Raw genomic sequence first — 11,061 nt, forward strand, 5'->3', positions numbered from 1 at the left:
ACAAGTGAAAGTGGACATGGGACAGTGGGACTCGCACAGAACTTGGGCTGTGAGCAGCCTGCTATGTTCCTCTCCGCCTCGGGCTGTCACACACCAAAACTACCCACACAGCTTCCCTGAGAAACCCAACTCCTGTCTTTTGGCCTACATTGCTGGGTTTTGGGGGAAGCCAGGGGGCCAGGGAACAGCGACAAGCCTCAGACCTTCTCAGAGTCAGCATCTTCCAGCAGGGTGGGCCTGGGAGAAGCAGGAATTAGGCAGAGGGAGCCACACAGCTGGCAAAGCTGATCTAGCTGTTGTGCTGGTCTCTTAGCAGCAGCCCCCAGTGACCACAGCAGTGCTGGGCCAGCCCTGGGGCTCTGACCTCACTGTGTTTGCTGTGGCAACAGCCACTGGCAGCTAATTCACTTTCCTTCAGGAAGGACAAGTATTTACATTTCTGCTGGTGTGGTGTAGACGCTCCTCTTCCCTTCCCAAGCCAAGGAGTAGGAGTGGGAGGTGCAGTCTTGAAAATAGTCGCCTAGAGGGTTCTCCACACCTCAGTTCCAAAGTGTCTGAGGAGGCCTCCCTCAGAGTCTAGCCACTTCCCAGGACAGGGGCCAGCTCTCTATGAGTTCAGTCTGCTCTGCCCCTTCCTTCCCACCCTAGGATGAAGCTGCAGGGACTAGCCCTCTTGGCAGCGTTGCTTCTCTTCTCTGTGCCCTTCTCAGAACATTGACAGGGCAGGTCTGCCCCCATAGAAACCCTCCAAGAGGTGTTGATCCATGTTGTCGGGGTTCAGAGGAGTCAAAACTTCTTACGGGCAAACCATGGAATAGGTTGTCCGCAAGGCGGCCTGGGCCCACATTCTCCCTGGTACCCACCCACTCTGGCTTTGGTGCCAGGAGCAAACCTCATTATTTAGCTGGAGGAAGCCAAATTCTAGTTTCCTATGACCAGATGCCACCTTCTGCTTTGCTTTTAGGAAGAGTCCAGGAAGAACAGTGGAGAGAGGGACTTGACCTTAATCCGTGGAACCTGATGTGCTTTTTAACCATTTGTGGCCCAAGGCCTCCTTAGGCCAGTCAGTGCTCAAAGCCCAGATCACAGCACGCATGTGCCCATCGCACGCACCTCTCCCTCCTCCGTGAAGATTGGGACACTTACCCTGGGCAACAGTGAAGGCCATCTCTTTGCCTTGTGTGTATGTCAGGGCCCCAGGGTCTGGTTGGTTTAGCGAACAACTGCACCCACAGCCCAATCTCCCATCAGGTGTGCACTAGGTCACTGGCCTCGGGCAGACCCACAACCCAGCTCAATTCTTTGTGTCTTGGGAGAGGATGCCTTGTGCCTCGTCTTGTCCTCAAATTTATCTTTCCTAGGACAGTGTCAGTCCTGTTGGCTGTATTTTTAGATCCACCCTATATGTGTTGACTTCTTTCCCTGCTCCCTCCCTGCCACGTGCCCGACATTTTCACATCTGCAAATCCTCACCAGAGCCAGGGGAAAGACGATGTGATCCCTGTCTTTCAGGTGAAGAAATTTGAGACTCAGACTAATTAGGAAACTTGTCTCCAGCCTCACAAATAGTAGAGGGCACAGCTGGGATTTCATCCCTGAGCTTCTTCGCCAAAACTTGTGTTCTTTCCACCCTGTCTCACTGTACCTGCCTTCCCGATGGGAAGTCACTATAGCCTGACCTTCCCTTGGTCTGGGTTGCTTCAAGTCAACATTACAATAAGAATATCCACCGCAGCCCACCAGTGACAGCCATATCGGCAGTGGCTCCCATTTGTTGAGTGTTGGCTGAGAGCCAGGTACTGGGCTAAGCCAGAGCTTTCACTCACATGAACTTCTTCAGTCTTAATAGTGACCAGGTGACATTCCTACTGTTTTCCCAATCCAGGGCTTGCGACTCAGTAAATACGCAGTAAGTTCATTTACAGACAAGGAGGCCGAGGCTCTGAGAGGAAGTAGTTCACCCAGGGCCACACGGGTGTGATGTGGCCACGTCAACGTAGAGCCAGGGTACGCCGGGCCGTTCCCCCCGACTGCCTGCCCTGCCTTGGTCAAGGTGGCCCCCGCCCTGGAGGCTACTGGATAGGCCCCACTGAAGGAGTGCTCACACCACGTCAGTGCTTGGTGGTGCTCTTCCTGCTCAGTCCTCACCAGCCCAAGACGGACGGTTTTTGTCCCCATTTTATAGGTGAAACAACTATAGGGACTGGCTGGAGTAAGTTTGTGGTCACACCGGGACTTGACCCTGGCCTTTTTTGTTTCTGCCGGATGCGTCTTCAAAATACAACTTTTTTTGCCCATTTGTTAATGCCCCTTTTCTTTCCTCCCTGCGGCTTCCCTCTTGAGGCCCTGTCAGGCCACTAAAAACTATTTAAATGCAGGTATTCCTCATCACTCCGGTTCCGTTGAGTATCTTAGTTTAGAGATGACAGATACCCATATAGATTCCTGGGTACCACCTCCGGGGATTGGGACTCAGGGCGTCTCAGGGGGTGCTGGGCTGCTCGCATTTTCATTCGTGTCCAGGGGATTCAGATGCACGGGCTGAGTCTGGAGCCCTGAGGTTTTGCAGATCTGAGCCCCGGGCCCAAAAGGCCTGGCATACACGAGGTATTCAATAAATGGAAGCTGTTGTTGCTACTGCTCTCAGTCAGATGTGTCCCGGGGCATGGCTCTGCCAGCACCAGCCCAGGACGCACCTGCCCGTCACCTAGAGGAAGGGAGGCAATCATTAGCAAAACTGCACTTACGAAAAGCATGGACTAGTCTCCCTAGTTAGAAGCTTATAGGTAAGGCTTAATGTTTCAGAGGAGGACTGAGGGAATAAAAGAACCACAGTGTTGGTGAAAATTACACTACTGTCAAAAGGGGCTGCTTAATTATGGCACGCTTTCTATAAATAACGTATAGCCATTAAAAGAGAACAGTGGCATAGAAAAATAATGTTAGAGAAATGGTAAGAGAAAAAAGGCTTCAGAAGAGTTTGTAATACTCCATTCTTGTTAAAAATCACAGTGATACTTCTAGAAATACATAAATTCAATACAGGTTATGTCTGGGAAGTAGGACTGGCAGGAGGCAGACGACATTCTTCCTCTGAACTTTATACCTTATACTCAGAATTATTTACCGTACTGGTGTGTAACAGGCATTCCTTGGAGACATTGTGGATTCAGTTTCAGCCACTGCAATAAAGTGAGTCGTGAACTTTTTGCTGCTGGAGGGTCTTCCCTTCAATTTGTAAAAAAAAAAACAGAAAGAAAACAGAACAATACCCGTGAAGCACAATAAAGCGCAGTGCCAAGAAGAGGATTAAAATGCAAAGCCGAGCCATTTGGAGTCCCTTGTCCTGTGCCTGTCAGCAGTCATTTTGCCAAGTCAGTTCATTTTCTGAGGGTGGACTCGAGAATCTTAAAAGTGAAGAAGAGCGGTCTCCTGGGTTTCTCTGCTTAGAACTAGTGCCCTTTTCTCAGTCCCTGGCCTACATAACGTCCCGCAGAGGAGAAAACCATCCTGTAATGTACCATCTTTTGCCTCTTCTGTTACCTACTCCTAGACAAACGTTTATGGGTCAGCGCAGAGACGAAAAATGAGACCATTTGAAGGCTTCCAGCGCAAAGCTATTGTCATTTGTCCCACTGACGAGGACCTAAAAGACCGAACAATAAAGCGAACCGACGAGGAAGGGAAAGACGTCCCAGATCACGCGGTCTTGGAAATGAAAGGTAGGAGATGAGCAATTCCCAGAGGAACATCTCAATGGGGGCCTTAAAAAAACACCAAAAAAAAAGCTCCTTAAACAGTTTTTCCCTCCCTGGCTCTTGTGGTGTTTGTTTTTTTTTTTTTAAATCTCGTTCTTTATTTGCTTCTGCTTTGTCCCTTCCCTGTCTGGTGCAGCTGTGAATGGAAAAGTTGCCCATATCTTTCTTGTGGCAAGATTTTCAGACTAGATAGGGCTGAGGCAGGATGAGAGAGAGGATGTGGAAGTAAATGCTAGAGACCTGCACGGCCACCTGCCTCGGGCACCCGCTGGGTAGGCTGACTGCGCAAGCCTCAGTTTGCTCCTCTAAAAATCAGGTGATTCCCCCTGCCTGGCCTGCTCGCTGGGCTGAGGCTGAACGGAGCATTTATAAACACCGGTGTGGTGGGGCTAAAGCACCTCTTCAGGAAAGGGAGAAGAGGTCTTTGTTAGCCACTGGCTATTGTCAGAGAAGCCAAGGCGGGGATCCTGTCTCATCTCTGGCACTCGCTTCTCCAGTCCCCGCTGCCTTCTCCCATCGGGCAAGCCAGTGTCCCGGAGGTGGAGGGGACCAGACCTCAGAAGGCACTGACTCCTTCTCCTTGTTCCCTCTGCGGCCCTCCCTCCCTCCTAGCCAACTTCACGTTGCCAGACGCTGGGGACTTCCTGGACGAGGTGCTGTTCATTGAGCTGCAGAGGGAGGAAGCAGACAAGCTGGTGAGGCAGTACAACGAGGAAGGCCGCAAGGCTGGGCCACCCCCTGAAAAGCGTTTTGACAACCGAGGCAGCGGTGGCTTCCGGGGCCGTGGGGGTGGTGGCAGTTTCCAACGCTACGACAACCGAGGCCCCCCCGGGGGCAACCGAGGAGGCTTCCAGAACCGAGGGGGAGGCAGCGGTGGAGGAGGCAGCTACCGAGGAGGTGAGTCGTCTCGCACAGTTCTCACTTCTGGTTCCCTGGTCAGCTGTGGGCTTTGTGACTGCTCGTTCAGTCAGCAGGTCAGCAGATGAAGGTTCCCTAGCAGCAGCCCTGGCTGAGCTCTGGGAGAGAACTACGCTGAGGGAGACTCTGGGGCCTCAGGGAAACCATCTCAGCCGCCCTGCTCCCACTGGGCGCTGCTGCTGGAGCCCTTGTCCATTTACATGTCACATTGCTGTCATTTTTGTGAATCTTGTCCCCATCTGACCATAAGCTCCTTGAGAAGAGGGGCCAGACCAAGTTTGCTGCCAGTTCTGGGTCCCAGCTCAGGACCTGGTACAAGGCAAATGTTAGGACTGTTTTGATTTTTGGTTTTAAAACCAATGCAGAAAGGGGCTTAGCGAGGTTCATTTACCCAGCCTTTGCCCAGCGAAATCTAGAGCTAGGATCAAGTGACCCAAAGCGCAAGTTCTTAGTCACCAACTTCTGCTGTGTTGCAGAAAAGTGTATGATGTGATTTAACAAGCATACCCTACTGTGTTTTAGTCTTGTGCTGGATAATTCCTGTAATGACAGTCCAGAAGGATTCTGGGCTTACTGAGAAAGCCCAGGGGTATTATGAACTTGGGTGACACCTGAGCCATCCTGTGGGGGAGGGGAGCCCAGGAAAGTCCTCCTAAGATGCTGATGTCCAAGCCAAGGTCCAGAGGCCAGTAGGAGTTGGAAGGGGGAAGGGTTCTAGGCCCAAGAAACAAGTGCATAAAGGCTCAGGAAAGGCACCAGCCCCAGCCCCACCCCCACCCCCGTTTGACCAAGCCTGAGGGGACCATCCCCGGTGCTTGGCATCCCCTCTTCTAGAACATCTCTTCTGATTTGTGCAGCGGCTAGCGAGGTGCTGTGGACATGGTAGAAAGAAGATCACCCCAAAAGCGAGGTTCCAGGCCTGTAGTCCAGTGGGCAAGACAGACTTGTCAGTAGATGGTGATGACCGAGTGTTAGGCATGGGGGAGTGCGCACAGCCTTCTGGGAAGCTCACAGGAAGTGCGTTGTTGACATGATTGAGCTCCTGCTCTGTGCCTGGTCACGCTGGGGCCACAGCAGTCACCAAGACCACCCAGCTCCTGAGGGTCCCAAGTTGAGAATGATGGGCCTCTTGTCTGGTTTCTCCTATGTAGGTTTCAACCGCAGCGGAGGTGGTGGCTATAACCCGAACCGCTGGGGTAACAACAACCGGGATAACAACTCCAACAACAGAGGCAGCTACAGCCGCGCTCCCCAGCAGCAGCCACCCCCACAGCAGCCGCCACCGCCACAGCCGCCACCGCAGCAACCGCCGCCGCCGCCCAGCTACAGCCCTGCTCGGAACCCACCGGGGGCCGGCAGCTACAGCAAGAACAGCAACATCCCTGGCTCCTGCGCCAGCACCAGCACCCCCGCCGTCAGCAGCTACAGCCCTCCTCAGGTGAGAGGGCGTGGGGCCCGGGCACACCAACACCTGCTTCAGCCGCAGGTCTCCACTCCTACCTCCAGTCCTGCCCCTTTCTCCTGGGCAGTGCTTTTGGCAGGGAAGGACCCTAACCATCCCCAGGTCCCTGCCAGATCCTCAGGGGGCAATCTGTAAGCATTGGTCCCTCCAGCAAGTACATTTCTCTTGGCTGTGTCACTGGCTCACTGAATGCCCAAGGAAGCACTTGACTGAAGTTAACCCCTTGCCCAGGCCAGACCCCTTTGTCTGGGAGCAGCTGCCAGGAGACAGATGAATGGTTTCCAGTCCTGGTCTAACCAGAAAATTTCCTGGAACAGGAGTTGGGCAGGCACAAATTCAAGTCCCAGCCCTGTGACGTCCTGGTTTTGTGACCTTGTACAGAGCCTCGCCTCTCTGGACCTCGTTTTCCTCATAAGGACTAGAATTGTTACTAGAACTCACATCCAAGCTTTGTTGTGAGGGTTGGGGGAAGGCATTATAGCTTCATGCGTAAGGCTCTGGAACTAGGCAGACCTGGGGTCAAGTCCCAGCTCTGCCACTTTAGCTGTGTGACTTGAGCCCAGTGATTTCACCTGCCTGCGCCTCATCTCCCTGATCTATAAAATGAGGCTAATGGAACCACCACACAGAGCTGGTGGGGCGATTGGGTGAGTTAATAATGCCTCCTGGACATGGAAAGTTCTTAGGAAATTGCCACTACTGGTTTTCTCAGCAGCTCTTCCTGTAACGATTGCCACCATTTACTGTGTGCCCAATAGTTTTTGGACATAAAGGCAATCGAAGGGGTAGTTTTGTTGTAATTCTCATTTTACAGAAGAAAAAAAAAAAACAACCAACCTGGGATTTGAAGAAGTGCTATGTGCCTTGCTCCCCCAGGATCTCAGAGCTGGGATTAGAGTTCAGAACACAGCCTTATATCCTACCCTGTCCTGCCATGTCACAGAGACGACCCACCTCCCCCCTCAGCCCTCAGACAGTCTCCACCAGGGAAGTTCTTTTGTCGACCCACTGCTTCCGAAGGCCCTCCATCCCAGCTGAGCTGGCTATTTCACAGAGCCCTGCTTTTTCTCCCCACTTTCCAGCCGAGTTACAGCCAGCCACCCTACAACCAGGGAGGTTACAGCCAGGGCTATACAGCCCCACCACCTCCACCTCCACCTCCACCTGCCTACAACTATGGGAGCTATGGCGGCTACACCCCAGCACCCTACACCCCACCACCGCCCCCTACCGCACAGACCTACCCTCAGCCGAGCTATAACCAGTATCAGCAGGTAAGTGCCAGGAGGGGGGTGAGGGCTGGGGGGCGATGGAATGGAGAGACTTCCAGGGGCCCCACGTGGATGTGTATCCCCAGACTTGAGTTCCTGCTTATCCCTGAGAAGACAGGCAGCCTGCTGGCCCTGGCTGGCATTCATTTGTTAGAGCCATTCCATTTGGTGAACACTTCTGCACTGGCTGCTAAATAGCCAGTATTCTAGCCCCTCTCCCCAGTGCAGCAAGGAAAGGCTATGGCAGTGGCTTCTAGATGCTGCTTCAGCACCATGGCCAGTGACTGTTCTGCTAGGTTGGCGCTAGGTTGCCGTATCTGTGATTAAGTATTTTGAATGTGGTATCTAGCTATACCTGAAAGGACATTAAGTTAGCAAGCCAGGAGACCTGGGCTGCATTCCCTAACTGCCCGCCCATGTGGCATTAGGTCAGTCATTTGTCAAACCTAGGTGCTTTGATTCCTCTGTCAGGGGACCCATGTCGGCACTTATCACTGTACCCATCTCTACCCTGGGCGTGAGGAGAGGAGCCAAATGAGGGTTTAGATGAAGGTCAACTTGATGCTTTTGGTTTCTCCCCAGTATGCCCAGCAGTGGAACCAGTACTATCAGAACCAGGGCCAGTGGCCGCCATACTACGGGAACTATGACTACGGGAGCTACACCGGGAACACGCAGGGGGGCACGAGCACTCAGTAGCCAGTGTGCCCCGGAGGCCTCTGCCGCTTCCTCCACCAGCGTCCACCCTGACCCCTCATCTGCCCCCACCGGGTCCCGTGGTGCTGGGGAATGGGTCATCCCAGGGCTGCCTCCCCTCTGAGGGGCTTCTTCCCCCACACAGGGCTGGGCATTTTTCTCTGGATTCAAACAGGCAACAATAACCTTTTATTTTCTGTTTCTCCCCCCACCCCCCACCCCCTTCCTTCCTTTCCCCTCCTCTTTTTCCTCCTCCTCCTCCTCCTCTTCTTCTCTTCCTCCTTTTTGACTAAAGACCCCCTCCTTTCCCTTGGTCATACAGTGAGGCTGAGGGGAGGACCCCTTCCTATCCACTCATCCCAACCCTGCTCCAGCCCCTTGGCTTCCCGGACCCTCGGCTTCCCAGACCCTCATGCAGTTGGTTGTAAATTCTTCCAGAAGCTGTTTTACTGTCTACTTTTCAGGATTTAAAAAAAAAAAAAAAATCAAAAACTTTTTTAAAAAAAGTTTAAAAAGCAACATGTGGAGGGAGGAAGCAGTGACAGATTTTTTTTTTTGTAATTATGCTTTTTTTTAATTTTTAGAATTTGTCCGTTTTTACTGTGGGTCAGCTGTTGATATTTCATCAGGATAACCATTTCCTTGCTGAATTCAGGCAACCAAGGAAGAGCCACACCCTCAAAACAAAACAAACAAACAAACCACAGAATCATCTTTAATCTAACTTTTTATACAATGTCTCAGTTTCTCATAACTTTGCACACAAGCTTCTGTGTTGAGTTGTAACTGCTTTTTGTATTTGGAGAGAGTGTGACTATTGAACTTGAAACCTTTTATTCCGGGCGTCTTGGTAGTTTCTGGTGGGATTAAGTGGGCAAGAGGGGGAAAGGGGAGGAGGGGGGCTTCTTCCTTTCAGAACTCCCACTACCTCCTCTCCAGAGGTCTCCCAGGTGCCACACTTAAAGGTTTTATCCTACAGTGATCCTCTGATTATTTTTAACTTCCCCTTGACCCATATGTTTTAACAGGATTTTAACAAACTGCACTTATTAAGAAATGTGTTTGCCCTGTTCTATTTTGTTTTCTTTCAATAAATGGCATGGCACCTCCTAGCAGGAAGGAAGAGGGGTTAAAACCCTGAAGTGTTACTGCAGTGGCCTTTAATTGGGGTGGGGCCTTTCCAAGGGGACATTATTTACTCATTCATTAAACACTTTCTGAGGGATTTGTGTGCCTGGCCCCGTTTCTGGTGCTGGGGATACCCCCTTAAACCTGGGGCCCTCAGTTTAAAACCCACTAGTTCATTTTTAAAGTGGTTCTCTGGCCTCTGGCCTTTCCAGTCCCAAATCTCTACAGGAATAGAGGATTTGTGAGTAGACAGTGTGGAACCAGGTCCCTGTGTGGAGGGTGACAGGGTTGATGGGATGGAAACCAGGGCCGGCCTGTTGGGGCTTATCACTGGGTGTGGCTTCTACCTCAGGCTTGGCTTGTGAGCTGGACTTAGGACGGTTCCTGCCTGCACTCCTGGGTCCAGTCGAGTGGAGATTCCAGGAACCTCTCTTATCTAGCCAGTATGTTAGGTGCTTGCTGTTCCTCACAGTCTGGACAGCGCTGGGGACATGGCATTGCCAAGGCAGCCCTGGACCCTGCCCTCACAGGCCTCTGAGTCCAAGGGTAACACGGACCTGTCATCAAATGGGGACACCATTTGATGGTCAGCTGTGAGAGCCTGAGGTGGGGGCTGTGAAGTGAGGGCTTGCTAGAGAAAGGAGTATTTTTTTAAATAGCCCAGGGTAAAGGACTTTATGATTGCATCCCCACAGCCTGTTATCTTCCTTCCCTTGGAGGGACAATACTGGGGCGCAGGAGTAACCAGTCCCATCCCTGCCCTCACAGGAAGTATCTTGGAGCTTTGTGAAGCGGACACAAGCTACACAAAGGAGGAAGACCTACTCATTTTGAGCTCGGGTGGGACATCTAAACGTGAGAGGGAGCCAAGGTTGGCTAGTTGGGCTAAAAGGGAACCTTAGATCCCCACTCCCTCTTCAAGGAGAGTGGGCAGGGAAGGCCTCCAGTCTGGGCAGTCGCCTTGCGGACAGTTCCGTGTGTTGGGTAACAGCGCCCTCTGCTGGCCTTCTGGTGATACGTTTAAGTATAGTCCCCACCTTTCCTGAGTAGCAAATGGGCCACTTTCCTCCAGATCCCTTATCCTGTGAATACAAACTGCTCGTGGCCACACTAGATTACTGCATCAGCCTCCTCACAGATCTCCCTTATTTCCAGTCCCTTACCCTGATACCACCTGCCATATCCCCACAGGATATAAAGGAGTTCAGGCTACTTGACACAGCCTATGGGGGCAGCCACATGCCAGGCCCCTGATGATTTAACTAGCTTCATGTTTTGCTGCTCTTTTTTTTTTTTTTTTTTTTAAAGATTTTATTGGGTAAGGGGAACAGGACTATTGGGGAACAGTGTGTACTTCCAGGACTTTTCCAAGTCAAGTTGTCCTTTCAATCTTAGTTGTGGAAAGTGCCATTCAGCTTCAAGTTGTCCTTTCAGTCTTAATTGTGGAGGCCACAGCTCAGCTCCAGGTCCAGTTGCTGTTGTTAGTTGCAGGGGGCGCAGCCCACCACCCCTTGCGGGAGTTGAACTGGCAACCTTGTGGGTGAGAGCATGTGCTCCATCCAGCCAACTGAGCCATCTGGGAGCTTAGCAGCAGCTCAGCTCAAGATGTGTTCAATCTTAGTTGCAGGGGGCAGAGCCCACCATTCCTTGGGGGGAGTTGAAGAGTCAAACCGGCAACCTTGTGGTTGAGAGCCCCCTGTCCCACGTGGGAATCAAACCGGCAGCCTTCGGAGTTAGGGGCACAGAGCTCCAACCGCCTGCGCCGCGGGGCCAGCCCCTGCTGCTCCTCCTTTGAACTTAAGTTGTTTGTTCTGGGGGAGTCATTAAG

General features: G+C 52.0%; 1 protein-coding gene across 4 annotated transcripts in view; it reads left to right on the forward strand.

Moving 5' to 3' along the window:
- Window positions 1-8,939, forward strand: part of HNRNPUL1 (heterogeneous nuclear ribonucleoprotein U like 1) — a 32,696-nt gene extending 23,757 nt beyond the window's left edge. For all 4 annotated transcript variants that reach the window (XM_081031985.1, XM_081031987.1, XM_081031984.1 and 1 more), the window contains exons 11-15: window positions 3,554-3,722; window positions 4,371-4,655; window positions 5,828-6,114; window positions 7,221-7,412; window positions 7,992-8,939. In XM_081031985.1, coding sequence (XP_080888111.1) covers window positions 3,554-3,722; window positions 4,371-4,655; window positions 5,828-6,114; window positions 7,221-7,412; window positions 7,992-8,108 — 1,050 coding nt within the window. In that variant the 3' untranslated portion in view covers window positions 8,109-8,939. The remainder of the gene's footprint in view (window positions 1-3,553; window positions 3,723-4,370; window positions 4,656-5,827; window positions 6,115-7,220; window positions 7,413-7,991) is intronic.
- The last annotated feature ends 2,122 nt before the right edge of the window (window positions 8,940-11,061 follow it).

This window comes from Rhinolophus hipposideros, assembly GCF_964194185.1.
Source record: "Rhinolophus hipposideros genome assembly, chromosome: 21".
NCBI classification, from domain to species: Eukaryota; Metazoa; Chordata; class Mammalia; order Chiroptera; family Rhinolophidae; genus Rhinolophus; species Rhinolophus hipposideros.